The sequence below is a fragment of the Saccopteryx leptura genome, chromosome 12 (genome assembly GCF_036850995.1).
Source record: "Saccopteryx leptura isolate mSacLep1 chromosome 12, mSacLep1_pri_phased_curated, whole genome shotgun sequence".
Lineage (NCBI taxonomy): Eukaryota > Metazoa > Chordata > Mammalia > Chiroptera > Emballonuridae > Saccopteryx > Saccopteryx leptura.
In genome coordinates, this window is record NC_089514.1 from 40985257 (window position 1) to 41010166 (window position 24910).

The 24910-nt window shown below is 43.3% G+C and overlaps 1 protein-coding gene across 2 annotated transcripts in view; it reads left to right on the forward strand.

The window, feature by feature from the left end:
• PUS7 (pseudouridine synthase 7) overlaps positions 1 to 24910 on the forward strand; it is an 82961-nt gene that overhangs the window by 31328 nt on the left and 26723 nt on the right. For both annotated transcript variants that reach the window (XM_066354343.1, XM_066354342.1), the window contains exons 3-7: positions 1742 to 1826; positions 1961 to 2062; positions 6721 to 6865; positions 14635 to 14746; positions 16875 to 16952. In XM_066354343.1, coding sequence (XP_066210440.1) covers positions 1742 to 1826; positions 1961 to 2062; positions 6721 to 6865; positions 14635 to 14746; positions 16875 to 16952 — 522 coding nt within the window. The remainder of the gene's footprint in view (positions 1 to 1741; positions 1827 to 1960; positions 2063 to 6720; positions 6866 to 14634; positions 14747 to 16874; positions 16953 to 24910) is intronic.

The following is a 24910-nucleotide window of genomic DNA, read 5'->3' on the forward strand; positions in this document are numbered from 1 at the left end:
TTAGGAAGTATTCCTTTCTTTTCAATTTTTTGCAAGAGTTTAAGAAGGATAGGTAGTAAATTTTCTTTGAATGTTTAGCACAATTGCCCAGTAAAGTCCTGGACTTTTGTTTTTGATTGCTGTTTCAGTTTTCTTACTACAGGCTTGGTCTATTCAGCTTTCTATTTCTTTATAATTTGATCTAGGAAGGTTGTATGATTCTAAGAATTTTTCCATTTCTTGTAGGTTGTCCAGTTTGGTGGCATATACCTTTCGTAGTATTTTTGTATGGTCCTTTGTACTTCTGTGGTATCCATTGTAATTTCTCCACTTTCATATCTGATTTTATTTATTTGAGTCTTTTCTCTATTTCCTTATTTATATGAATCTTTCTTTTTTTCCTTAGTGAGTAGCTAAAAATTGGTCATATTGTTTTGTTGTTTTTTTTGTTTGTTTTTAGTGAGAGAGACAGGAAGGAAGAGAGAAAGACAGGAAGGTAGAGCGATGAGAAGCATTAATTCTTTGTTGGGCACTTTAGTTGTTCATTGATTGGTTTCTCATATGTGCCTTGACCCAGGGGGGCACAGCAGACCGAGTGACCCCTTGCTCAAACCAGATGAGCTCGCATTCAAGCTGGCAACCTCGGGGTTTCGAACCTGGGTCCTCTGTGTCCCAGTCCACCGCTCTATTCACTGCACCACCGCTAGGTCAGGCTTTCAGTACTACTTATCTTTCCCCCAAAGTTAGAAGCAGGGAGGCAGTCAGACAGATTCCCACATGCACCTGACCAGATCCACCCGGCATGCCCACCAGGGGGCGATGCTCTGCCCATCTGGGGCATTGCTCCCCTGCAACTGGAGCTATTCTAGTGCCTGAGGTGGACACCATGGAGCCATCCTCAGCACCCGGGCCAACTTTTGCTCCAGTGGAGCCTTGGCTGTGGGGAGGGGAAGAGAGAGATAGAGAGGGGGAAGGGTGGAGAAGCAGATGGGCACGTCTCCTACGTGCCCTGACCGGGAATCAAACCTGGGACTTCCACACGCTGGGCTGACACTCTACAGCTGAGCCAACCGGCCAGGACCTCAGTACCACTTTTGCTGCATCACAAAGATTTTTTGGAATTTTGTGTCTTCATTTTTATTTATCTCTATGTATTGATTTCTTCTTTTACTTCTTTATTCACCCTGCAGTCATTCAATAACATGTTGTTTACATTTCATTTGTGTATTGTTACAAATATTTTGGATTTTCCCATCTTCTTGTTGATTTCTAGTTGCATACAGTTTACTGAAAAGTTGCTTGATATGATTTGTCTTAAATTTGTTTTTTGTTCCAGTATATAGTCTATATGGTCTGTCCTTGAGAAATTTTTTTTTTTTTTTGAGCTGTGCCCTTGAAAAGAATGTGTATACTGCCTGTTCTGAGATGGAATGTTCTGTAAATAATTAAGTCCATCATTTCTAATGGGTAATTTAAGGGTAATATTTTCTTGTTGACTTTCCATTTGGATGATCTATCTTTTGGTCTACTGTAAGTGGATGTTAAAGTATCAGAGGGTCTTTAAATTCTGATATAAAGCCAAGCTGTGTCTCCAAATTCATTAAGAAACCAGAAACAGTTAACTATTACTTTGCACTGAAAACTTTTTTAACAAAATTTTTGTTTTGCACAAAAGTAAGGCTTACTGTTGATAAACCTCTTCCTAAAATTAACAGTAAACAAAATATTAATGTTCTAAAAGTTTGTGTTTTGTTTTCCTCAGATACTCCGACTTTGTTGTTCATGAAATAGGAAAAGATGGGCGCATCATTCATCTGGATGACTTATCCATCCCAGTGGATGAGGAGGTAGGAGCCAGCTCTCCAACAAAAGTCACCTTCTGTATAAAAATAGCATTTTTTAGAGATCATAGAAATATAGAGCTTTAACAGCCTTGAATTCTGTGTGTGACTCACTGGGAATTTTTATGGTTACTTTAAAGGATCCTTCAGAAGATGTATTTACAGTTTTGACAGCCGAAGAAAAGCAGCATTTAGAAGAGCTTCAACTTTTTAAAAATAAGGAAACCAGTGTTGCCATTGAGGTAAATAGTACAGAAATTATGAAAAGATTTTAAATGGTTTTGATTGCTTCATTTTGGGTAGATGTTAATAAGTGTCTATTGGAAAAATTATAGTAGTTAACAAAACGATGATGTTCTATTTGATCTAAAGGGGTATTTCACTAAAACATGTTTTTATATCAGTGATAGATAACCAGTATCCACATAAAACTATGGCCAAAAGAAGTGTTTTATTTATTTATTTTTTATTGATTGATTGATTTTAGAGAGATGAAGAGGGAGGGAGAGAGAGAGAAGCATTCATCTTGTTGTTCCACTTAGTTGTGTACTCACTGGTAGCTTTCTTCCCTGACCGGGGATCAAACTCAGAACCTTGGTGTTTTTGGGACGATGCTATAACCAACTGAGCTGATCAGCCAAGGCCAAAGAAAGAAAAGTAATTTTTAAACGCTGTTTCACATGACCAAAAATCAACAAAGAAATATATTTATTTGAACCTCACAGTGACTGTTATATCAGATAGTGTCTATGGGAACACGGCCACCTCAACCTGGCAGTCAGAGCTGTGGCCTGGTGTGGACGCGGCCACCTCAACCTGGCAGTCAGAGCTGTGGCCTGGTGTGGACGCGGCCACCACAGCCTGGCAGTCAGAGCTGTGGCCTGAGGTGGACGCGGCTATCTCAACCTGGCAGTCAGAGCTGTGGCCTGAGGTGGACGCGGCCACCTCAACCTGGCAGTCAGAGCTGTGGCCTGAGGTGGACGCGGCTATCTCAACCTGGCAGTCAGAGCTGTGGCCTGGTGTGGACGCGGCTACCTCAGCCTGGCAGTCAGAGCTGTGGCCTGAGGTGGACGCGGCCACCTCAGCCTGGCAGTCAGAGCTGTGGCCTGGTGTGGACGCGGCCACCACAGCCTGGCAGTCAGAGCTGTGGCCTGAGGTGGACGCGGCTATCTCAACCTGGCAGTCAGAGCTGTGGCCTGATGCGGACGCGGCCACCACAGCCTGGCAGTCAGAGCTGTGGCCTGGTGTGGACGCGGCCACCACAGCCTGGCAGTCAGAGCTGTGGCCTGGTGTGGACGCGGCCACCTCAGCCTGGCAGTCAGAGCTGTGGCCTGGTGTGGACGCGGCCACCACAGCCTGGCAGTCAGAGCTGTGGCCTGGTGTGGACGCGGCCACCTCAGCCTGGCAGTCAGAGCTGTGGCCTGGTGTGGACGCGGCCACCACAGCCTGGCAGTCAGAGCTGTGGCCTGAGGTGGACGCGGCTATCTCAACCTGGCAGTCAGAGCTGTGGCCTGATGCGGACGCGGCCACCACAGCCTGGCAGTCAGAGCTGTGGCCTGGTGTGGACGCGGCCACCACAGCCTGGCAGTCAGAGCTGTGGCCTGGTGTGGACGCGGCCACCTCAGCCTGGCAGTCAGAGCTGTGGCCTGGTGTGGACGCGGCCACCTCAGCCTGGCAGTCAGAGCTGTGGCCTGGTGTGGACGCGGCCACCTCAGCCTGGCAGTCAGAGCTGTGGCCTGAGGTGGACGCGGCCACCACAGCCTGGCAGTCAGAGCTGTGGCCTGAGGTGGACGCGGCCACCTCAGCCTGGCAGTCAGAGCTGTGGCCTGAGGTGGACGCGGCTACCTCAGCCTGGCAGTCAGAGCTGTGGCCTGGTGTGGACGCGGCCACCACAGCCTGGCAGTCAGAGCTGTGGCCTGAGGTGGACGCGGCCACCTCAGCCTGGCAGTCAGAGCTGTGGCCTGGTGTGGACGCGGCCACCTCAGCCTGGCAGTCAGAGCTGTGGCCTGAGGTGGACGCGGCCACCTCAGCCTGGCAGTCAGAGCTGTGGCCTGGTGTGGACGCGGCCACCTCAGCCTGGCAGTCAGAGCTGTGGCCTGGTGTGGACGCGGCCACCTCAGCCTGGCAGTCAGAGCTGTGGCCTGATGCGGACGCGGCTACCTCAGCCTGGCAGTCAGAGCTGTGGCCTGATGCGGACGCGGCTACCTCAGCCTGGCAGTCAGAGCTGTGGCCTGAGGTGGACGCGGCCACCTCAGCCTGGCAGTCAGAGCTGTGGCCTGGTGTGGACGCGGCCACCTCAACCTGGCAGTCAGAGCTGTGGCCTGATGCGGACGCGGCTACCTCAGCCTGGCAGTCAGAGCTGTGGCCTGGTGTGGACGCGGCCACCACAGCCTGGCAGTCAGAGCTGTGGCCTGAGGTGGACGCGGCCACCTCAGCCTGGCAGTCAGAGCTGTGGCCTGGTGTGGACGCGGCCACCTCAGCCTGGCAGTCAGAGCTGTGGCCTGAGGTGGACGCGGCCACCTCAGCCTGGCAGTCAGAGCTGTGGCCTGGTGTGGACGCGGCCACCTCAGCCTGGCAGTCAGAGCTGTGGCCTGGTGTGGACGCGGCCACCTCAGCCTGGCAGTCAGAGCTGTGGCCTGATGCGGACGCGGCCACCTCAGCCTGGCAGTCAGAGCTGTGGCCTGATGCGGACGCGGCTACCTCAGCCTGGCAGTCAGAGCTGTGGCCTGGTGTGGACGCGGCCACCTCAGCCTGGCAGTCAGAGCTGTGGCCTGGTGTGGACGCGGCTATCTCAGCCTGGCAGTCAGAGCTGTGGCCTGGTGTGGACGCGGCCACCTCAGCCTGGCAGTCAGAGCTGTGGCCTGGTGTGGACGCGGCCACCACAGCCTGGCAGTCAGAGCTGTGGCCTGGTGTGGACGCGGCTATCTCAGCCTGGCAGTCAGAGCTGTGGCCTGAGGTGGATGCGCTGGCCCTCGCTCCAGTGCCAGCAGCCTCTTGGTCTCAAACGGGCTCTGGGAAGAAAAGGAATCAAGGGAAAGAAGTAAGGGAGCATTCTTTTTCAGCCTAAGTCTACTTCTATCTAAGAAAAGGAGAGCTCAGCTACTAAATAGAATAGAAAGTTTCTCATTGAAAGTTTTAGTTACAAAAATTTCATTCTGCCCAATTAGTACTGTCCAGTAGAATTATGTTTTTAATTTTAAAACTAAAAATTTAGAAGTGAAAAGAAGTGAAACTAATTTTAATATATTTTATTTTATCTAATACATTCAGAATATTATTTCAATATATAGTCAACATTTTAAAAAGTACTAATGAGATATTTTACATTGTTTTTCTTACTAAGTCCTTAAAATCCTTTGTTAAACTGATAGAACATCCAAGTTTAGACTAGGCACATTTTTTTTTTAAGATTTTATTTATTCATTTTAGAGAGAAGAGACAGAGAGAGAAGGGGGAGGAGCAGGAAGCATCAACTCTCATATGTGCCTTGACCAGGCAAGCCCAGGGTCTCGAACCGGCGACCTCGGCATTCCAGGTCCATGCTTTATCCACTGCGCCACCACAGGTCAGACTAGACTAGGCACATTTTAAGTACTCAGTTGCCATGTGTGGCTGGTGGCTACCATATGGGACAGAACAGCTCCAGGTGATATTTATGCAGGGTTATGTGTTACGAGATATTTAGAATTTTAAATTTATGTTAAATTCACTTTATTGCATATTTTAACAACCTCCTGGATTTGAGGGTGTCAAAAATTCCCCCTTCCATCACCCCAGTTAGCAACAACAGTTTTTAACTTTTCAGAAATCACTGTCTGCCTCCAACCCTTATCTTTTTCTGTTCCCCTCTCATCCAATTTCTTCCAAAAGTATGTGATATTATAAAAACTTTAGAGATCTTCAGTTACTAAATTTACTTACAGACAAACTGTCAAGGAAAAATTTTTGTGTGTGTGACAGAGACAGAGAGAGAGAGAGACAGAGAGGGACAGATAGGGACAGACAGGAAGGGAGAGAGATGAGAAGCATCAATTCTTCCTTGCGACTCCTTAGTGTCCTTAGTTAGTTATTCATTGATTGCTTTCTCATATGTGCCTTGACCGGGGGGCTGCAGCAGAGTGAGTGACCCCTTGCTCAAACCAGTGACCTTGGGCTTCAAGCCAGTGACCATGAGGTTATGTCTATGATCCCATGCTCAAGCCAGCAACCCCGTGCTCAAGCTAGATGAGCCTGTGCTCAAGTCAGCTACCTCGGGGTTTCAAAACTGGGTTTTCTGTGTCCCAGTCCGACGCTCTATCCACTGCACCACTGCCTGGTCAGGCTCTTAAAATTTTTTTGATTGTAAAAATAATTGTTTTTAGATTAATAAGGTGTATACATAAATATACATTTGGCTGTTGAATCCAGATATGAAATATATTTCTTAATATAAGACATTCAAAAATTGAAAAATAGTTATGTAACTAACGAGTTTATATTTTCATGGTGTTGATTTTTCTTATTATGAACAAATGAGCTAGAACGTCATTATAAAATTAAATATAGAATTAATTATGAGGCAGTTGTAGATTGGAATATTCAAGAGAGTTGAATGTCTGCCTTCCCAGCAGGTCAGCTTGCCTCCGTGTCCACCTGTGCGCCCGGACATGTTGCCCAGCAGACGCCCTGCAGGGCTTGTCTGTGAAGTGCGTGGTGCCGTACCTGGCATGTGAACATGCTCGGTGAACAGGCTCTTTGGATTTGCATATTGAGAAGCTCTAGAAGATCTGAAATCATAGCCATGTACTTTTGTTATTTCACAAAGTTAATAAGATGAAAAGTGTTTTTACTTTCTCATTGGCATGATTTTCTTATTTAATGTTTGTTAAATGAGTAATATCATTATTTATGTTTTTAATAGGTTGTCGAGGACACCAAAGAGAAAAGAACTATCATCCATCAAGCAATTAAATCTTTGTTTCCAGGATTAGAGACAAAAACAGAGGATAGAGAGGGAAAGAAATACATTGTGGCCTACCATGCAGCTGGGAAAAAGGCTCTGGCAAGTAAGTGTGCTGATGACCTGGCATTCTTCTCCTGTCAGCAGTCGTGAAAGGCAGATCCTGCCTTCTTCTAGCTTGCTCATACTCAGGGGCCACTTTGCTGCTGTTCATAGAAGGATATTTATCATGTCACTCCTCTGAAGAAGGTGAATAATATCATTCCATATGCTGGAGCAATCCTATGGAATGTCTGTCTGATAAGGGCCATTATGTTTTTTTATGTTAGTAAAAGATTTGCTGAAATTTAGTAGTGCCTGAGAGAGTGTCTTAGTAATTTAATATGTTCCCTGAGAGCAAGCACAGTGGGTTGAGGCAGTTCAAGAGGAAATTGCAAGGATATCTCTCATTCTGTGTTCTTAATGGAGGAGAGAAAGCTTTCAGATGAACAGAATATGCTTGCCACCTATCCCAGTAGTATATTTTTGGCAAAGTCCTGATACTGAAAAAGCTGCTGCTTTTCAACTGTGAGTATCTTTTTCGCTCATGCATAGAAGACATGGACTAATCTATAGAAAATGCCCCTTCACCCGAGCTGTTGTGTATCATTCATTTGAAATGGTTGTGCTGTCAGTGAATCTCTGATGTTTATGTTCTAATATGTTTTCTACAGCCATGAAAGTTTTTACTTGTATATAACCTTAAGAAATATTAGACAATTTTTCTTCTTCTACTTGTCAAATCAGCAGATAAAAATTTAATGAAAATCACAATAGGAAAAAGTTATATCTTCACCCTCCTCTCCTACTAGAATTGACCCCTATTAGTGAAGAGATATTTCTAGATATATTTGTTAGAGCAAAATGGCAAGACTATTTTTGAAAGGCTGTATTAATGTGCTCTGGCCATATAGCTCAGTTGGTTAGAGCATCGTTCCGAAGCACAAAGGTTGCTGGTTTGATCCCTAGTCAGGGCACATACAGGAATAGATCGATGTTCCTGTCTTTTTCTCCCTTCCTCTGTCACTGAAATTAATAAATAGAAACATTTTTTTTTCTTGTGGTAGAGACAGAGAGAGTCAGAGAGAGGGACAGACAGACAGGAAGGGAGAGAGATGAGAAGCATTAATTCTTCATTGTGGTTCCTTAATTATTCATTGATTGATTTCTCATATGTGCTTTGATCGGAGGGGGCTACAGCAGACCGAGTGACCCCTTGCTCGATTCAGCGACCTTGGGCTCAAGCTGGTGAGCCTTGCTCAAACCAGATGAGCTCGCGCTCAAGCTGGTGACCTCGGGGTCTCAAACCTGGGTCCTCCACATCCTAGTCTGGCGCTCTATCCACTGCGCCACTGCTTGGTCAGGCAATAGAAACTTTTTTTAAAAAGCATTAATGCTTTGTTATACTCCCTTAGGTTAATGCTGTGAATGGACAAAACCTTTACTGTTTTCAACAATGGTTTTAGTGAAATGAGAGGGTATAAGAAAAATGGGCAGAAATAAAGTTTAACCATGCCAGAGAAAATAATATAGTGAAATCAGTAAGTATGATAGTATAGTAATGAGAAACTTGAGCAGTTGGGAAGAAGAAGGTAGAGATTAGAGGCCACTTCTCAGTGGATAGCAAAAAAAAAAAAAAAAAATGCGATGAAATGTTCTGGAACTACTTGTGGGTATGTGATGTTAATTACTTCCAAATCCACAAACTAATGGCTTGGTTATTCTGTGTTTCCGTGATGTCTGAGTTGTAGTGTAGAATATTACCATAACAGTCTTTTTTTCAGCCAGAGTTGTTCAAGAGAATTAAGCCTGGTGGAAAATGATCTCAGTGACTGTTTTTCCATTCTCCCAAGATTGGCATATAGCTTGGAGTTGTAGAGGAGAGACGGTGCCCTGCTTCATACAATAAACGTCCTGGAACCCGGTTGAGAGGGCAGCTACGGAGATGTGCCTCGTAGAGAGGCAGTCCATGCTGGTCAGCCACGCTCTGGCCAAGGCAAGAAGAGAAGGCAGGATTTTGTTCTGCTGAATGTGGCTATAAGGAGGCCAATTGGAAAAGGCAAAACCTGTGTTTTCTTGGTTGGGTACCTCTTGGAATTGATCATTATTTCTTAAAGGATGCCAGGTTTTGTGACCATCAGGGAGGATAGTTAGGGCATTCATAGGCCAAAGTGGCCACTACAGTTTTCTCACCCTTTCTTCTCAAGCGAGTGGTGCCAGAGCTCTCTTGTTTTGTATTTATCTACATTTTCTGTGCTATGCCACACCCACCATTCTTTCTTTTCAAATAAATTCCCTTAAGACTTTCCAAATGAGATACTGAGCTCTGTGGGACATACACCAGCCCTCCCCATTTCCCTGTGGGCGTCTTCAGTAAAATATGGATTTCTCACTTGAAAAAGCAGCACAGGGGCAGGGCAGGTGGAATCAGGGCTTGTACAGGGATCTCAGCTCCTTAGGCTTGAGATGTTGTGCTATTTAGTGAAGGATGGATTACAACTTTGCCATCTGAGCTCTTCTTCTGCCTCGGGACCCAGGCAGGCACTTGAGAGCCTGCATTCATCTTTGTAGATCTGGTTCCCGCCCATGAACCAGGAGTGGCCTACAGTAACCCACTGCAGGAGTGGGGGAGCTGGTATCCAAAGTCGTTTGTTTGTGCCCCTGCCAGTAGAACCTGATACCAGTGACAGCTGCTCCTCCAGGGCCACCTTGCCTGGCATTTACATTAATTTTTAAAATCTTCATTGCAAATCTACATTTATAATGTTTTTAGAATCTCTTTACTACCAAACCTTGATATAAATTATTATTTTTCTCAAATAGAGCTATGCATCCTAAAACACAGGCACAGTAGATTCTGTCTGAATCATGGTGCCCACACATCACAAATTACTATTTTAATTTAGACGTTATTTTGTGTGTTAATCCAGTCTAATAGACAAGGCACATTGGTTTTACCTACCAAAGTATACATATAGTATTTTTCTGGAACTATCATATTAATAAATCATGTAATTGGGTAAATTGATTTGTTTGTGACAGATAATGTGCATTACAAATAACTCTGAGAATTCTTTTTAAAGACTTATATGAAAACCCCCCACCAATTCTGCCATGCGATATATAGAGGTATTTCATATTTTCTGAAACAAAAGGTTCCCAACAGGGACATCTGAAGCTGGGAATCCAGACACTCAGGAAAGAGAGGCAGACGGATAGAAAGGAAATTCTCTGGGAGTAACCAGAGTGGTTAGCAGTGGAACATGTTTTAGATACATCCAGCAAAATAGAACTCTGAAACCTGTCCATCCATTTTTAGCAACATGGAAATCGTTGTCTCTGCCAGAGCAGTTTCAAAGGAATAAGATTGGAAACCGGTTTACTCAGTAGGTTGAGGTGGAAGACAGTAAATACAGACTGCTTTATTTATTTATTTAATTTTTTTTTTGACAGGGTGGGCGACAGATAGGGACAGACAGGAAGGGAGAGAGATGAGAAGCATCAGTTTTTCCTTGCGGCATCTTATTTCATTGATTGCTTTCTCATATGTGCCTTGACTGGAGCCTACAGCAGAGCAAGTGACCCCTTGCTCAAGCCAGAGACCTTGTGCTTCAAGCCAGTGACCATAGGGTCATGTCTATGATCCCACGCTCAAGTCAGCCACCCCACTCTCAAGCTGGTAAGCCTGTGCTAAAGTGGATGAGCCCTTGCTCAAGCCGGAGACCTTGGGGCTTCAAACCTGGGTCCTCCATGTCCCAGTCCAACGCTCTATCCACTGCGCCACCACCTGGTCAGGCAATACAGACTGCTTTTTCAAATAAGCTATAAAGAGGAGAAAGGAAAGGAACATGATCAAGGAGAGGGAGACATAGGTTTGACTTTTAAAGTGAAAGAGCTCTGAGCGTGTTGATATACTAAGGGAAAGAGCCAGTGCAGAGGGAGGGTGAAAATTCTGGGAGGAGATTGATAATGGATGGAGCAGGATCCCTGAGGAAGCTGAAAGGTTGGTGTGCAGGGGTGCAGCAGTGGAAATGACCTTGAATAAGGAGGAAAGAATGTTCTGCATGCTACCCCATCCCGTCATCTTTCTTAAGCTAAAAACATTTATCCTTCCTCATTCATTGGTCTTTGTCCACAGTACATGGATCTTCCTGAGTGGTTTTATTTGATTTCCGTTTCTGCTAGACCTGGGCTGCCATATCCAACATCAGAAGGCTGCTTTCTGTTATCTCAGCCTGAGAAGTCTTTGCATTAGCATTTTAAATGAGTGTCTCAAAAATGTCTGAACATTATTATTTTTTAAATTTATTTTAAATTCACTTAAATTGTAAAGCTACACAAATGGTATTTAGCATTATAAGGATTTGGAGTTTTATAAAGTTAAACTACCAAAAATAAGTTGAGACTCATAGATTTTCTGTTAATTAGTGCACATGCTTACTATTTTGTATACTGAGTACATTTAGTAAAAGAATCTTTGTATCTGTTATTTGCAGAGGAGGTAATTGTATGCATGCTCAGAGCTTGGATTTGCTAATAAAAGATGCATGCTTGTGAGCCAAAACTCATACTCAGTTGTCATGGTTTCTCTTAAGGTATAATAACTTTTAGTTTCTTAGTCTTCTGACTTCATTTATTTTTTTCCATTATAGTTTATTTTGAATATACTGAAGGAGTAGTTTTGGGAAAATGTAGCTACACATCATCAACTTTTACCACAAGTATTTTTTTAACTTTTTATTGTGGACATTTTCAGATGGTAGTATATTAACCCCATTGTACCCATCAACCCTCTTCAAGATTATTAACAGTCTGTTGTTTTTGTTTGATCTATTCTTCCTACTCTTTTTTTCTTGTTGGAGTGTTTTAAAGAAAATTCTTTATACTACTTCATTTTACTTCAGTATGTATCTAACGGATAAGAACTAAAACTATAAACCATTCTCACATCCAACAAAATTAAGTAAGTTCTTAATATCTAATACCCAGTGCATATTCAATTTTTCCCTGATTGTCTCAAAAGTGTCTTTTACATACAGATGACTTGTTCAAATAATGATATAAACAAAGTAAGAACATTGCATCAATGGATAAATCTCTTTTTTTTTTTTCATTTTTCTGAAGCTGGAAACAGGGAGAGACAGTCAGACAGACTCCCGCATGCGCCCAACCGGGATCCACCCGGCACGCCCACCAGGGGCGACGCTCTGCCCACCAGGGGGCGATGCTCTGCCCATCCTGGGCGTCGCCATGTTGCGACCAGAGCCACTCTAGTGCCTGAGGCAGAGGCCACAGAGCCATCCCCAGCGCCCGGGCCATCTTTGCTCCAATGGAGCATTGGCTGCGGGAGGGGAAGAGAGAGACAGAGAGGAAAGCGTGGCGGAGGGGTGGAGAAGCAAATGGGCGCTTCTCCTGTGTGCCCTGGCCGGGAATCGAACCCGGGTCCTCCGCACGCTAGGCCGATGCTCTACCGCTGAGCCAACCGGCCAGGGCAGATAAATCTCTTAAGTCATCTCCTAAATCTCTTTGTATCTATTGGTTCAAAACTGTTTTCCATAATTTCAGTTTGTGTGTGTATGTGTGTGTGTGTGTGTGTGTGTGTGTGTGTTTTCTGAAGTGAGAAGCAGGGAGGCAGAGAGACAGACTCTCGCATGCGCCCGACCGGGATTCACCTGGCAAGCCCGCTAGGGGGCAATGCTCTGCCCATCTGGGATGTTGTTCCTTTGCAACTGGAGCCATTCTAGCGCCTGAGGCAGAGGCCATGGAGCCATCCTCAGCGCCCGGGCCAACTGTGCTCCAATGAATCCTTGGCTGCGGGAGGGGAAGAGAGAGAGAGAGGGAAAGGAGAGGGAGAAAGGTGGAGAATCAAATGACCGTGTCTCCTGTGTGCCCTAGCCGGGAATCAAACCTGGGACTTCCACACGCCAGGCCTATGCTCTACCACTAAGCCAACTGGCCAGGGCCTCAAATATTTGCAAATAAAAAATCTTTGTAACTCAGTGCAGGGAACTCATAAAATGTGAAGCAAAACAATAATTATTTATAATCTCGCCACCAAAAGTTAATTACAAAGATCATTTTGGTACATATCCTCCCATATTTAAGAACACAAATCTTTAGATGGGGAAGCGTTTTGCAGCCTGTCTTTGGCTATCTCTGAATAGAGACAGAGCAGCTTTGAGGATGAGCCAGCATGCCATTGTGAGGGGACTGAGACAGGGAGGCTTGTACCTGTAGGTGAGTTTTTACTTGTTCACTGTTTGCCTCTGCAACATTCCGTTGTTAATGTCTATATGGCTGTTAACCCACCACATTCTACCAGGTGCTGTAGAACTCCTTAGTAGAAACTTTTCATGCGATCATTTGCATGTTCACCTCTAAAGCACTTTAATATTACCATAAATTAAACATTGCTCTCTTGTGCTCTTTATGCTGTGCATTTGGACAGAGGTCAGAACTGCAGCAGGTAAGAGCGGTTGGCATTTCATGTAGATAAAATGAAATGCCAATGATCTTTTTCTCAAGTGCCAAGTGTAGACAACTTTGCTTAACCATAGTGAGCTGGAAGGAAAACTAAAAATAATACTCCCATTCACAACTTTCTGAGGGTGAGTTGTGAGGAGTTCACTACTAAGAGCCAAAGAAGTACTTGCAGTACTTTTCCTGTTTGAGGCAGGAAAGACTCGCGTTCCTGTTTGTCAGGAGAGCAGCGCACGAGCTTCTGCTCAGCCGTGTTTCCAGCTGTCTATCAAGTCATCTGTTCTTCCCAGTGTAGGAGTTCTTTATGTCTCTGGAGATGGATGCATGAATTCATGCTAAAGAATTATTTTAGGGATGGAGAAAAAGGAACATTTTTAAAAGAAGACTCTTCTAGGGATTGTGTGAAATATCTTTTCACAGCTTCTCTTCCATGGCGTGGTAGAAATCAAGTGCAGTAGATGTGTTCAAAGGACGGGCGCAGCTATGTGTCGGCTGAGACCCCAGTACATCTGGAAAGTGCTGTTGTGACATACATGTTTTTCCCAAAGTGTTGCTTTTTCAGAACACCTTTTGAAAGGGCTACCTAATTTTAAATCTTAATATTGTTTAAATATGTTTCTTTATTAAAATAATTAAAATGCTTGTTTAGCAATTTTAAAAATCAGGTTCTCCAAAGTTTTGAAATGTTTGTCAGTTTTCAAAAAGTTGAGCAAGTGAAATAATAGTAGCTGCAAAGTTAACACTTAACCTGGCTTAATTTTTAGCATTTCCTTTTCCCCAAGAATAACAGGCCTTGAATGGCAGCTGCTCTCTCTAAACTATCTAGTATTAGCTATTTTGTGATGGAAGGGGCCTTTGGGAAGCCTAAGTGCATTATGGAGGCAGGTCCATATAAGTTTGATCCCCGTCCTGCCTCAGGCTTCCATCCTGTATGTGTGACCATTCGGGATACAAATCAAGACTGCAGAACCCAACACGGCCGTGGTTTCCCTGGATGGCTCGTGTTCCAGAGAGCCAGGTGGCCACCTGTCACACATGCGCAGTCAAGTAGCTCTGCCAGGGACTGGTGGACTCTCTGTTTCTTTGTGAAGATTGCTGGTTAGTCTTAGTCATCCATCACACTACCTGCATTCAGCTTTTGGTTTTAAATATGGGCAGATGATGTTAAGTCTCCAATCACAAGAAGTTTAATACCTATCGTGCACACAGCTGTAACAGCTTAACCTGTATTTCTTGTCAGGCTAGATCTGATTTCTCAAAGTTTCTCAGCAAAAAATGAGCTTGTGGAGTTTCCTAAGAAAAAACTCGGATAACAGTTTTGCAGTATATATAACATTTAATTTTTTTGTTTTTAAGATCCAAGAAAACATTGTTGGCCAAAATCTAGGGGAAGTTACTGCCACTTTGTGCTGTACAAGGAAAACAAAGACACCATGGATGCCATTAATGTCCTGTCCAAATATTTAAGGTCAGTTTATTGTTCTTGTTCCTATACGAAATCAAAACACAGAAATTTATTTTCCTCTTGCCCTGGGAATGAAATAGCAGGAAAATAGGCAAACTGATAGCAAATATGCCTTCCAATTATAGTTTGCTTAGATAGTAGGTGAATTAATTTTTTTAAACTTCTTGCATATTGCCAGTGATTTAAGATGAAAATTCTGTGTGTAAATAGTTCACATGTAGTAAAGAGTAACCAGTGTATTCAACCAAACATGAAAATGAACTTTTGCCCTGGCCCAGATAACTTGGTTGGCTGGAGCATTGTCCAGAAGCACAGAGAGAGGTTGCCGGTTCAATCCTGGGTTGGGGCACATACAGGAATGAATCAATGTTCCTGTCTCTCTCTTCCCCTTCCTTTCTTTTTGCTAAAATCAATTTTTTTTTTAAAATTAACTATCTTCCATGAAAGCCTACGCTTTGATGTGGTTGCAGAGGTTTGCTTCCCTGGACAGTGAGGGGATTGACTTGAGGAAACCTGAGCTTTTCTTGTAGGAGTGTAAGTACAGCAGAGAGTGGGTCTCTGAGGAAGGACAAGGGCTGAAGAGATGGGTGCAGGCTCCACAGCAAATCTGTATGCAGTACAGATTGCTTTCTAATATTTATTTAACCCAGTTTAAACATGGCACACAGTGTATTAATTTGCTGGGGTTGCCATAGCAAAATACGCAGACTAGATGACTTACCAAACTAATTTTCTCAGAGTTCTGGAGGCTAGAAGTCTCAAGGTCAAGTGTAGGTTTGGTTTTCTCCTTGGCAGATGGCCACCTTTCTTCTGTGTCCTCAGTGGCCTTTCTTCCATCGTCCCTGGAGTCTCTGAATGTGTTCAAACTTTCTCTTACTAGGACACCAGTCAGGTTGGATGAGGGCAACCCTATGGCCTTATTTTAACTTAATCACCTCTTTAAACCTCTTTAAAGGTTCTGTCTTCAAATGCAGAGAAGAACTGGGAGTCAGGGCTTCATACAGATTTGGGGAAAACGCAGTTCAGCCCGTAGGATGCAGTACGCTGTTAGGTAACATCTTGTTTCACTCCGGTTGCAAGCTCTCTGGGAGAGAGTCTGGTGCCTTGTCTGCACCAAAGCCCAGGAGAGGAGACAGTTCCTAATGGGAGGATAGACACTTGTAGAGGGAGTTTCCCTGAGATCCGTGTTGAGGGTTGCTCAGAGTTCAAGAAATCCTTCCTGTATTTTTCCATTAGTATGGAGCAGTTTTTATAAAATGTGTCTTAGTAACTTACATCTTCATAACAATACTATTCAGATCCCTGGTTTAGCATTTGGCATTTTTATACAAAGAAATGGCATGTATTTACAGAAAGTTGACAACATTGTTAATGTTTCTTACATTGAAGATATAAAATTTTTGGCCCTGGCCGGTTGGTTCAGTGGTAAAGCATTGGCCTGGCGTGTGGAAGTCCTGGGTTTAATTCCCAGTCAGGGCACACAGGAGAAGTGACCATCTGCTTCTTTACCCCTTCCCCCAACCGCCCCCCCCCCCTTTCTTTCCTGCAGCCATTGCTCAAATGGTTTGAGCAGGTTGGCCCTGGGCACTGAGGATGGCTCCATGACCTCGCCTCAGGCGCTAAAATATAATAGTTTCAGTTGCCGAGCAACGGAGCAGCAGCCGCAGATGGCCAGAGCATTGCCCTGTAGGGGCTTGCCAGGTGGATCCCAGTCAGGGGGCATGTGGGAGTCTGTCTGCCTTCCCGCCTCTCAACTTCATTAAAAAAAAGATACACTGTAAAATTTTCAAAGTAGTACATTATATATCTAGAGTGAGTTTTTCTTTACCTTCACAGTTATCAGTAGGAAGTCTGTTATTTTTCTGTTACCAGCTAGCCAAATCTTTGAGTAGCATGTTATTGACTTATAGCCACAGTGTTCTCAGTCAGCCTCTGCTGAGAAGGGCCTTGTTCAGGCATCATTTACTTTCTCATCTTGAATATTAATTACATTTTCCTGGGTACTTTTTTATATTGTCTCTCTTTATTCTCTTAATCTATTATGATTTTAAATATATTTGAATTTTAAATTATGAAAAATATGATTTCCTAAGGGCATGTAACTCAGATCACTTTGTTTTTGCCTTTCCAGAGTCAAGCCAAACATATTTTCCTACATGGGAACCAAAGATAAAAGGGCCATTACTGTTCAAGAGATTGCTGTTCTCAAGTAAGTAGAGAGTACATACTTGGGTTCATATTGCAGAAGTCTTACCCCCACCTTCCAGAGTTTGTACATTTGCTTCGTGTGTGTACCTCTTCAGTCTCTAGACTAGGGGTCCCCAAACTACGGCCTGCGGGCCGCATGCGGCCCACTGAGGCCATTTATCCGGCTCCGCTGCACTTCCGGAAGGGGCAGCTCTTTCATTGGTGGTCAGTGAGAGGAGCATAGTTCCCACTGAAATACTGGTCAGTTTGTTGATTTATATTTACTTGTTCTTTATTTTAAATATTGTATTTGTTCCCGTTTTGCTTTTTTACTTTAAAATAAGATATGTGCGGTGTGCATAGGGATTTGTTCATAGTTTTTTTTATAGTCCGGCCCTCCAACAGTCTGAGGGACAGTGAACTGTGTAAAAAATTTGGGGAACCCTGCTCTAGACAGTGTTTCTGCCTATTCAAGTTGTTTTTCTTTTTGTTTGTGTTTTTTTATTCTTGCTTATCTGCATTTCCTAATGTTTTTACAGTAAACAGGTACTGTTTGTGTAATTTTTAAGGGTTTTTTTGTGGTAAAGCCAAGAGAATAGTACATCTTTTTCTTTTTCTCTCTTTTGTTCATTCATTATTAAATATAAGTTACTTGAAATTTGATTACAAAAAGTGAATGAGCTCCTTTGTTATACACTGGAGTACACAGATGAAAGAGGTGGTCTCTGCTTCTGGCAGTTAGTTAATCAAGCAGACAAGTAAAGCAGAACTCCCACAGTGAAGTTAGTGCTGAAATAGAGGGATGTGGGTGGTTAGAGCCGATCTGACAGCAGAGCATGGGACTGAGTGTGGACAGCGGCCAGGGAGGCTGTCAGGAAAGAAGAGGCTGGAGTTTTATCTAGATCAGGGCTTCTTAGTCCCTTTCCTGTTGGCATTTTACACTAGATGCTTCTGTTGTGGTGTCATCCTGTGCATTGTAGGACAAGCTACTCTCTACCCACTAGGTATCAGTAGCATCCCCCACCCCCACCCCACTGTCTAGTTGTGACAACCAAAAATGTCTCTAGACATTTTCATTTTCCCTTGAAAGGCAAAATTGCTCCTGGTTGAGAACCACTGGTCTAGAAGGATGAGTAGGAAGTTTCCTGGGGCGGGGTTGGGCCTAGTGTTGTTTGTTCCAAACTAAGAAAACAGCGTGTGCAAAGACACTAGAAAGGAATTGGGAAGCATAGCACATTTGGTACCTGGCAAGTACTTTGCTGTGAGGGAGCAGAGCAGGGAATAAAGGCCTGAGGGGTAAGCAGGATCCAGGTTCTAAAGGGCCCTGAAGGTCATGTTGAGGATGTTGGACTTGACCTTGACCTAAACAGGGGGAGTTGTGTTTAGAGGCAGGGTTATGGGTTGTGGGTAAAGCAATACAGGTGAAACTGGAGATCTTGGGAATATTGGCACGTTCTGAAGAGGGAGAATAAGGTTCTGAGCCCAGTCAGTCTAGTGCAGGTAAAAGGGAAAGGATGACACCAGCTCTGTGGAGACAGACTTCATCCTGGCGCACGCTGGGCGAGGAAGGCTGGGAGGAAGAGGTAAAGGGGCAGGGAAACTTGGGCTGATGCACGTGTTCATTAGGTTTCAGGGCTTATTAACGTGTTACCACTTGTACATTTTTAGTATGTACAGTTTACCTTGTGTTGATTTTACTATAATTAAATATAAAGTCATCTGAGCTTGCTATCCCCACTGAAAATAAATCCATATATTGACGTGTAATTCCCCTGTCTTTTCATAATGGATTTGAGATGGCATCTCCTTTTACCCCTCCCCTACAACCTGGCTTCTTTTTCAGCATTTTTCTGATTCACCTGAACTGATGTCAGGACTGAACCCTGGTTGCATTGTCAGAGTTTTCCCATGCTTTCTTCCTTGGCCTTGGGACAGCAGTATGATGCAGTAGTAAAGCAGAGTGCGAGTATGCTGCCTCCGTGGCTTCACTAGTGGTGTGTGTGAACATGGATGTGTTTGAAAGAGGAAGAGGGGCCCTGGTTGGTTAGCTCAGCAGTAGAACGTTGACCCAGTGTATGAAAGTCCTGGGTTCGATTCCCGGTAAGGGCACACAAGAGAAGTGACCATCTGCTTCTCCAACCTCCCCCTTTTCTCTCTCTCTCTCTCTCTCTCTCTCTCTCTCTCTCTCTCTCTCATCCCCTCCGGTAGCCATGTCTCGATTGGAGCAAATTGGCCTCGGGTGCTGAGGATGGCTCAATGGCCTTACCTCAGGCACTAAGGTAGCTCGCTTGCTGAGCAACAGAACAGCAGCCCCAGATGGGCAGAGCTTTGCCCCATAGGGGGCTTATCAGGTGGATCTGGTCCGGGTGCATGCAGGAGTCTGTCTCTCTGCCTCCCTGCTTCTCACATAAAAAAAACTAAAAAATTAAAAATAAAAACAAAAGAAAGAGCGAGCAGGAGGAAACACCTGAAGGTAACAGTGTGCCTACCTTCCTGCCTGATCTTTTTCTTCCTGTGACTCATGGATGGTGGAGTTGTCTGTTGAGAGTGAAGGGGGCAGGAGTGGGGAAGGGAACTTGAAAATGTGAAAATTTGAAACAACCTCTGTGGAAAATGGGCCAGGACTGGCCAGAAACTCTAAAGCAGGGGTCCCCAAACTTTTTACACAGGGGGCCAGTTCACTGTCCCTCAGACCATTGGAGGGCTGGACTATAAAATAAACGATGAACAAATCTCTATGCACACCGCACATATCTTATTTTAAAGTAAAAAAACAAAACGGGAACAAATACAATATTTAAAATAAAGAACAAGTAAATTTAAATCAACTGACCAGTATTTCAGTGGTAACTATGGGCCTGCTTTTGGCTAATGAGATGGTCGATGTCCGGTTTCATATTTGTCACTGCTAGCCGTAACAAGTGATATGACGTGTTTCCAGAGCTGTGAGGCGTGCCTTCCACGTCACCAGAAGTAGTACTGTACCTGAGCGACGCCGCGCTTTGCGGCATCCGCATCCTGTGCTCCTCTCACCACCAATGGAAGAGGTGCCCCTTCTGGAAGTGCGGGGGCGGATAAATGGCCTCAGGGGGCCTCATGCGGCCCGCGGGCCGTAGTTTGGGGACCCCTGCTCTAAAGAGTGGGGGAGCAACAGTGGCTTGAGGGCTCAGGCTTGAGAATGTGGGGCACAGAAGGTTGTTAAGTTATTGCCTTCTCTTTGGTATCTAAAATATTATTATGGTCAACTCCTGTCCTTTCTGGCTGACTCTGTGAATTTTTCACCTAAATTAAAATTTAAGTTCATTAGGTTGGTCTTCAACATAGAAGAAACCAGGTAGAAGATAAAAGTTCTCCCATAATTATACTTCCTCAGACATGCCTAGTTCATAGCTTGGTATACTTTTTGTGGGGAGTCTTTTTTCCTTGTAAACCAAAGTATTTATATAAAGTGTGTTCCTTTTTTTTTGTGAACAAGAAATAATGCATCTCCTTCCCTGTTAATAAAATCCTTTTATTACATGGCAAAAGATATTTAAATATATGGATATATCCTAATTTATGAACTATGTATTACTCTATTTTTGAATGTTTACAGTTTCCCAGTTCTTGCTATTAATACGCACTTTCATTATGATGTATTGGTAGCTGAATGTTGGCACACATCTGTGATGACCTCTTTAAGATCATCTTAGCAGTGGAGTTAATTGGTTTAAAGGGAGTGTGAAATCCTAGGTTTTAGGTTTTTGATAGCACAGCCTAATTGTCCTGTAGAAAGGTGGTACTTAGCATCTTTATTCTGCTTTTCCAGAATTCTCCCAAGCATGTGTTAGGACATTTTTTTTAATTATTTGCTAATTTGAAGGTAAAAAAAAAAGGCACTTCCTTTTATATTGTATGATATGATGTGAAGTTTTTGAATTCTTTGAAGTGAAGGTATTTATTTCTCTTCTTGGTCAGCCACCAGGTGTCACACTTGATCACGATCCTGATTTGTCTTCAGACCTTTGCCGCCTCTGTCTGTCTGCCTGTTGACTTTGTAAGAAACTACATTAGACACCTAAATGCTGACCTTTGGCAAGTACATGGCACTTGTCTCACTGACGCAGCTTTAGTTTGCCTAATGAATATGTGATGTGGGGGAGACTGACCTTTCCCGTGAGAACTGTCAAACAGGATAACCCCACTCTGTCAATCAAGGATTTCATTATTGCTGAACTGGTCAGTCCTGGGGATAAGCTGCAGTTCTTTTCGGCTTCATGCAACTCTCCAAAGTCATCTAGGAATTTTAACAGGGTCTCCAGCAGAAACAGCCTCATTGAGAATGATTTGTTTCTTTTCATGCCTCTCTTTGCCAATCTCCTTTCTGAGCCTGGGCCAGTATTTCCCTGGCTTTGTTATTAAAGGCTTTTTGTGCAACATGCTGCTCAAGTCAGCTCCTGGTGTTAACAGTGAGGTTTTGGTATTCTCAAGTTATTCACAGAATTTGCAATGAATTTACAACCAAAAAAGCTCAATCCAGGGTTATCAAAATTAAAACTGTGAACAGTTTTGTGATGACATTGTCAACTCCATTTCATCTGTTCTGTGGGGGTAGCCACACCAATGAGAACTGAGTATAGCTCTTGCTTTCTGCTCTGCCAGGGGAATTCAGAAATAATGCCTGTTGTATATTCAGGAATAGACAATAGAATATGATTCAGCCAAAAGAATGAAGCACTTATACATACTACAACATGGATGAATCTTTTTTTGTGTGTGACAGAGAGAGGGACAGATAGGGACAGACACGAGGGAGAAAGATGAGAAGCATCAGTTCATTTTGGCTCCTTAGTTGTTCATTGATTGCTTTCTCATATGTCCCTTGACCCTGGGGGGCTACCACAGAGCAAGTGACCCCTTGCTTAAACCAGCAAACTTGGGCTTCAAGGCGGTGACCTTTGGGCTTAAGCCAGTGACCAGGGATCATGTCTATGATTCTACACTCAAGCCAGTGACCCCATGGCCAAGCTGGTGAGCCCACACTCAAGCCTGATGAGCTCTTGCTCAAGCCGGTGAGCTTAGGGTTTCAAACCTGGGTCCTCAGCATCCCAGGTAGATGCTCTATCCACTGCGCCATCACCTGGTCAGGCCCTCTGCACATTTTTAATTGGATTATTTGTTTGTTGAGATTTGTGACTTCTATAAATTTTGGATATTAACCCCTTTTTGGAGCTGTTGTTTGTAAATATCATCTCCCATTTGGTTGGCTGCCTTTGTGTTTTGTTGGTTTCTTTTGCTGTGCAGAAGCTTTTTAGTTTAATAATAATCCTAGTCATTTATTTTTGCCTTTACTTCTCTTGCCTTTGGGGCCAAATTCATAAAATGTTCTCTACAGCCACAGTCCATAAGTTTAGTATCTTTGTTTTTCTTCTATGTAATTTATTGTTTCAGATCATATGATATATTTTAAGTCTTTGATCCATTTTGAATTGATTTTTCTGAATGGGGACAAACTTAGTCATTTCATTTTTTTTTGTATTTGGCTTTCCAATTTACTCAGCACCATTTATTGAAGAGATCTTCTCTTCTTCATTGTATGTTTTTGTCTCCTTTTTAAAAAATGTGATTTTCTTTTTGGGCTCTTGATTCTCTTCCATTGGTTTGTGTGTCTATTTTTCTTCCAATACCATGTGGTTTTGACTATAGTGGCTCTGTAGTATAATTTGAAGTCAGGTAGTGTGATACCTCCAACTTTGTTCTTTTTTCCAGGATTGCTTTGGTTACTCAGCGTCTTTTTTTTTTTATTTTTATTGATTTTTAGAGAGACAGAGGGGGGGAGAGAAAGGGGAAGAGAAGGATTCATTTGTTGTTCCACTCAGTTGTGCATTCTTTGTTTGCTTCCCACGTGTGCCCTGACCGGGGATCAAACCCAAAACCTTGTTTTGGGATGATGCTCTTTCTTAACTGACTGAGATAACTAGCCATAGCCAATTCAGGGTTTTTTTTGTGTGTGTGGTTTTATATACATCTGATAATGTTTTGTTCTATTTCTTTTAAAAATGATATTGGGATTTTAATGGGGATTGCATTAAGTTTTTATATTGCTTTCAGTAATATGGCCATTTAACTGTGTTAATTCTTCCAATCCACGAACACAGACTATCTTTCCATTTCATTGTGTCTTTTTCAATCTCTTTCAATAATGTTTTGTTGTTTTCAGTATATAGGTCCTTTGTATCCTTTGTTAAGTTTATTCCTAGGTATTGTATTTTTCTGTTGTAATTGTAAAAAGAATTGGTTTTTTTTTTTCATTTCATTTCTGAGGTTTTACTGTTAGCGTATAGAAAAGTGGTAAACTTTTGTATAGCTTTTGTATCCTGTGACTTTACTGTATTTGTTTATTGTTTCTAGTAGTTTTTTGGTGGAGTCTGAGGTTTGCTATACAAAGAATCATGTCATATGCAACAAGTGATACCTTTACTTCTTTTTTCCTCCAATATGGATGCCTTTTAGTTCTTTCTCTTGTCTGATTGCTCTGGCTAGGACTTCTAGAACTATGTTGAATAAGAGTAGAGAGAGTTAGCATTTTTGTCTTGTTCCTGATTTTAGAGGAACAAGTTTTTCACCATTTAGTATGATATTGGCTGAGGGTTTGTCATATATGGCCTTTATTATATTGAGATATTTCCTTCTGTACCCATTGTTTTCAGTGTTTTAATCAAAAATGGATGTTCTATCTTATTGAATGCCTTTTCTACATCCATTGATAGGAATGTATTTTTTTTGTCCTTTGTTTTGTTAATGTGGTTGATCAATTTGCATGTGTTGAACCATCTTTGTGCTCCTGGAATACACTCCATTTGATTGTGTTGTATTATTATTTTTTCCCCTTTTTTTTGTATTTTTCTGAAGTTGGAAACGAGGAGGCAGTCAGACAGACTCCCGCATGCACCCGACCGGGATCTACCCAGCATGCCCACCAGGGGGCAATGCTCTGCCCATCTGAGCCTTGGCTGCGGGAGGGAAGAGAGAGACAGAGAGGAAGGAGAGGGGGAGGGTTGGAGAAGCAGATGGGCGCTTCTCCTGTGTGCCCTGGTCCGGAATCGAACCTGGGACTCCTGCACGCCAGGCCAATCTACCTCTGAGCCAACCGGCCAGAGCTGTATTATTTTTTTTAATGTATTATTGTTTTAACTTATTTTGTTTAAGATTTTTGCATCTGTATTCATCAGACATATTGGTCTGTAGTGTGTGTGTGTGTGTGTGTGTGTGTGTGTGTGTGTGTGTGTGTGTGTGTGTATGTTGTCCTTACAGGTTTTGGTATCAGGGTTATGTTGTCCTCATAAAATGTGCTAATAAGTATTGCCTCTTTGCTTTTTTGTAAGACTTTGAAAAGGACAGGTACCAAATCTTCTTTGAAATTTCATAGAATTGACTAGTGAAGTCATCTATCTGGTCCTGGGCTTTTATTTTTTGGGAGGTTTTTCATAGATGTTTCACTTTCCTCACTGTTTATTAGCCTATTTGGGTTTTCTACCTCTTCATAACTCAATCTAGGAAGATTGTATAGTTCTAGAAACTTACCCATTCTAGGTTATTGAATTTGGTGGCATATAGTGTTTCAAAGAGTATTCTAGTATGATTTTTTATGTAACTATTACGTCTGTGGCTATTTCTCTTTCATTTCCAATTTTGTTATGAGTCATTTCTCTTTATTTTTAGTGAGTCTATCTAGGAGTTTGTCAATCTTATTAATCTTTTCACCCTGACCAGGTGGCTCAGCAGTAGAGGGTTCACCCAGCATGTGGAAGTCTTGGGTTTGATTCCTGTCAGGGCACACCAGAGAAGCAACCATCTGCTTCTCCAATCTTCCACCCTCCTTCTCTCTCTCTCTCTCTCTCTCTCTCTCTCTCTCTCTCTCTCCCTCCCTCCCCCCCCACTCCCCCTCCTGCAGCAGTGGCCCAACTGGATGGAGCAAATTGGCCCCAGGTGCTGAAGATG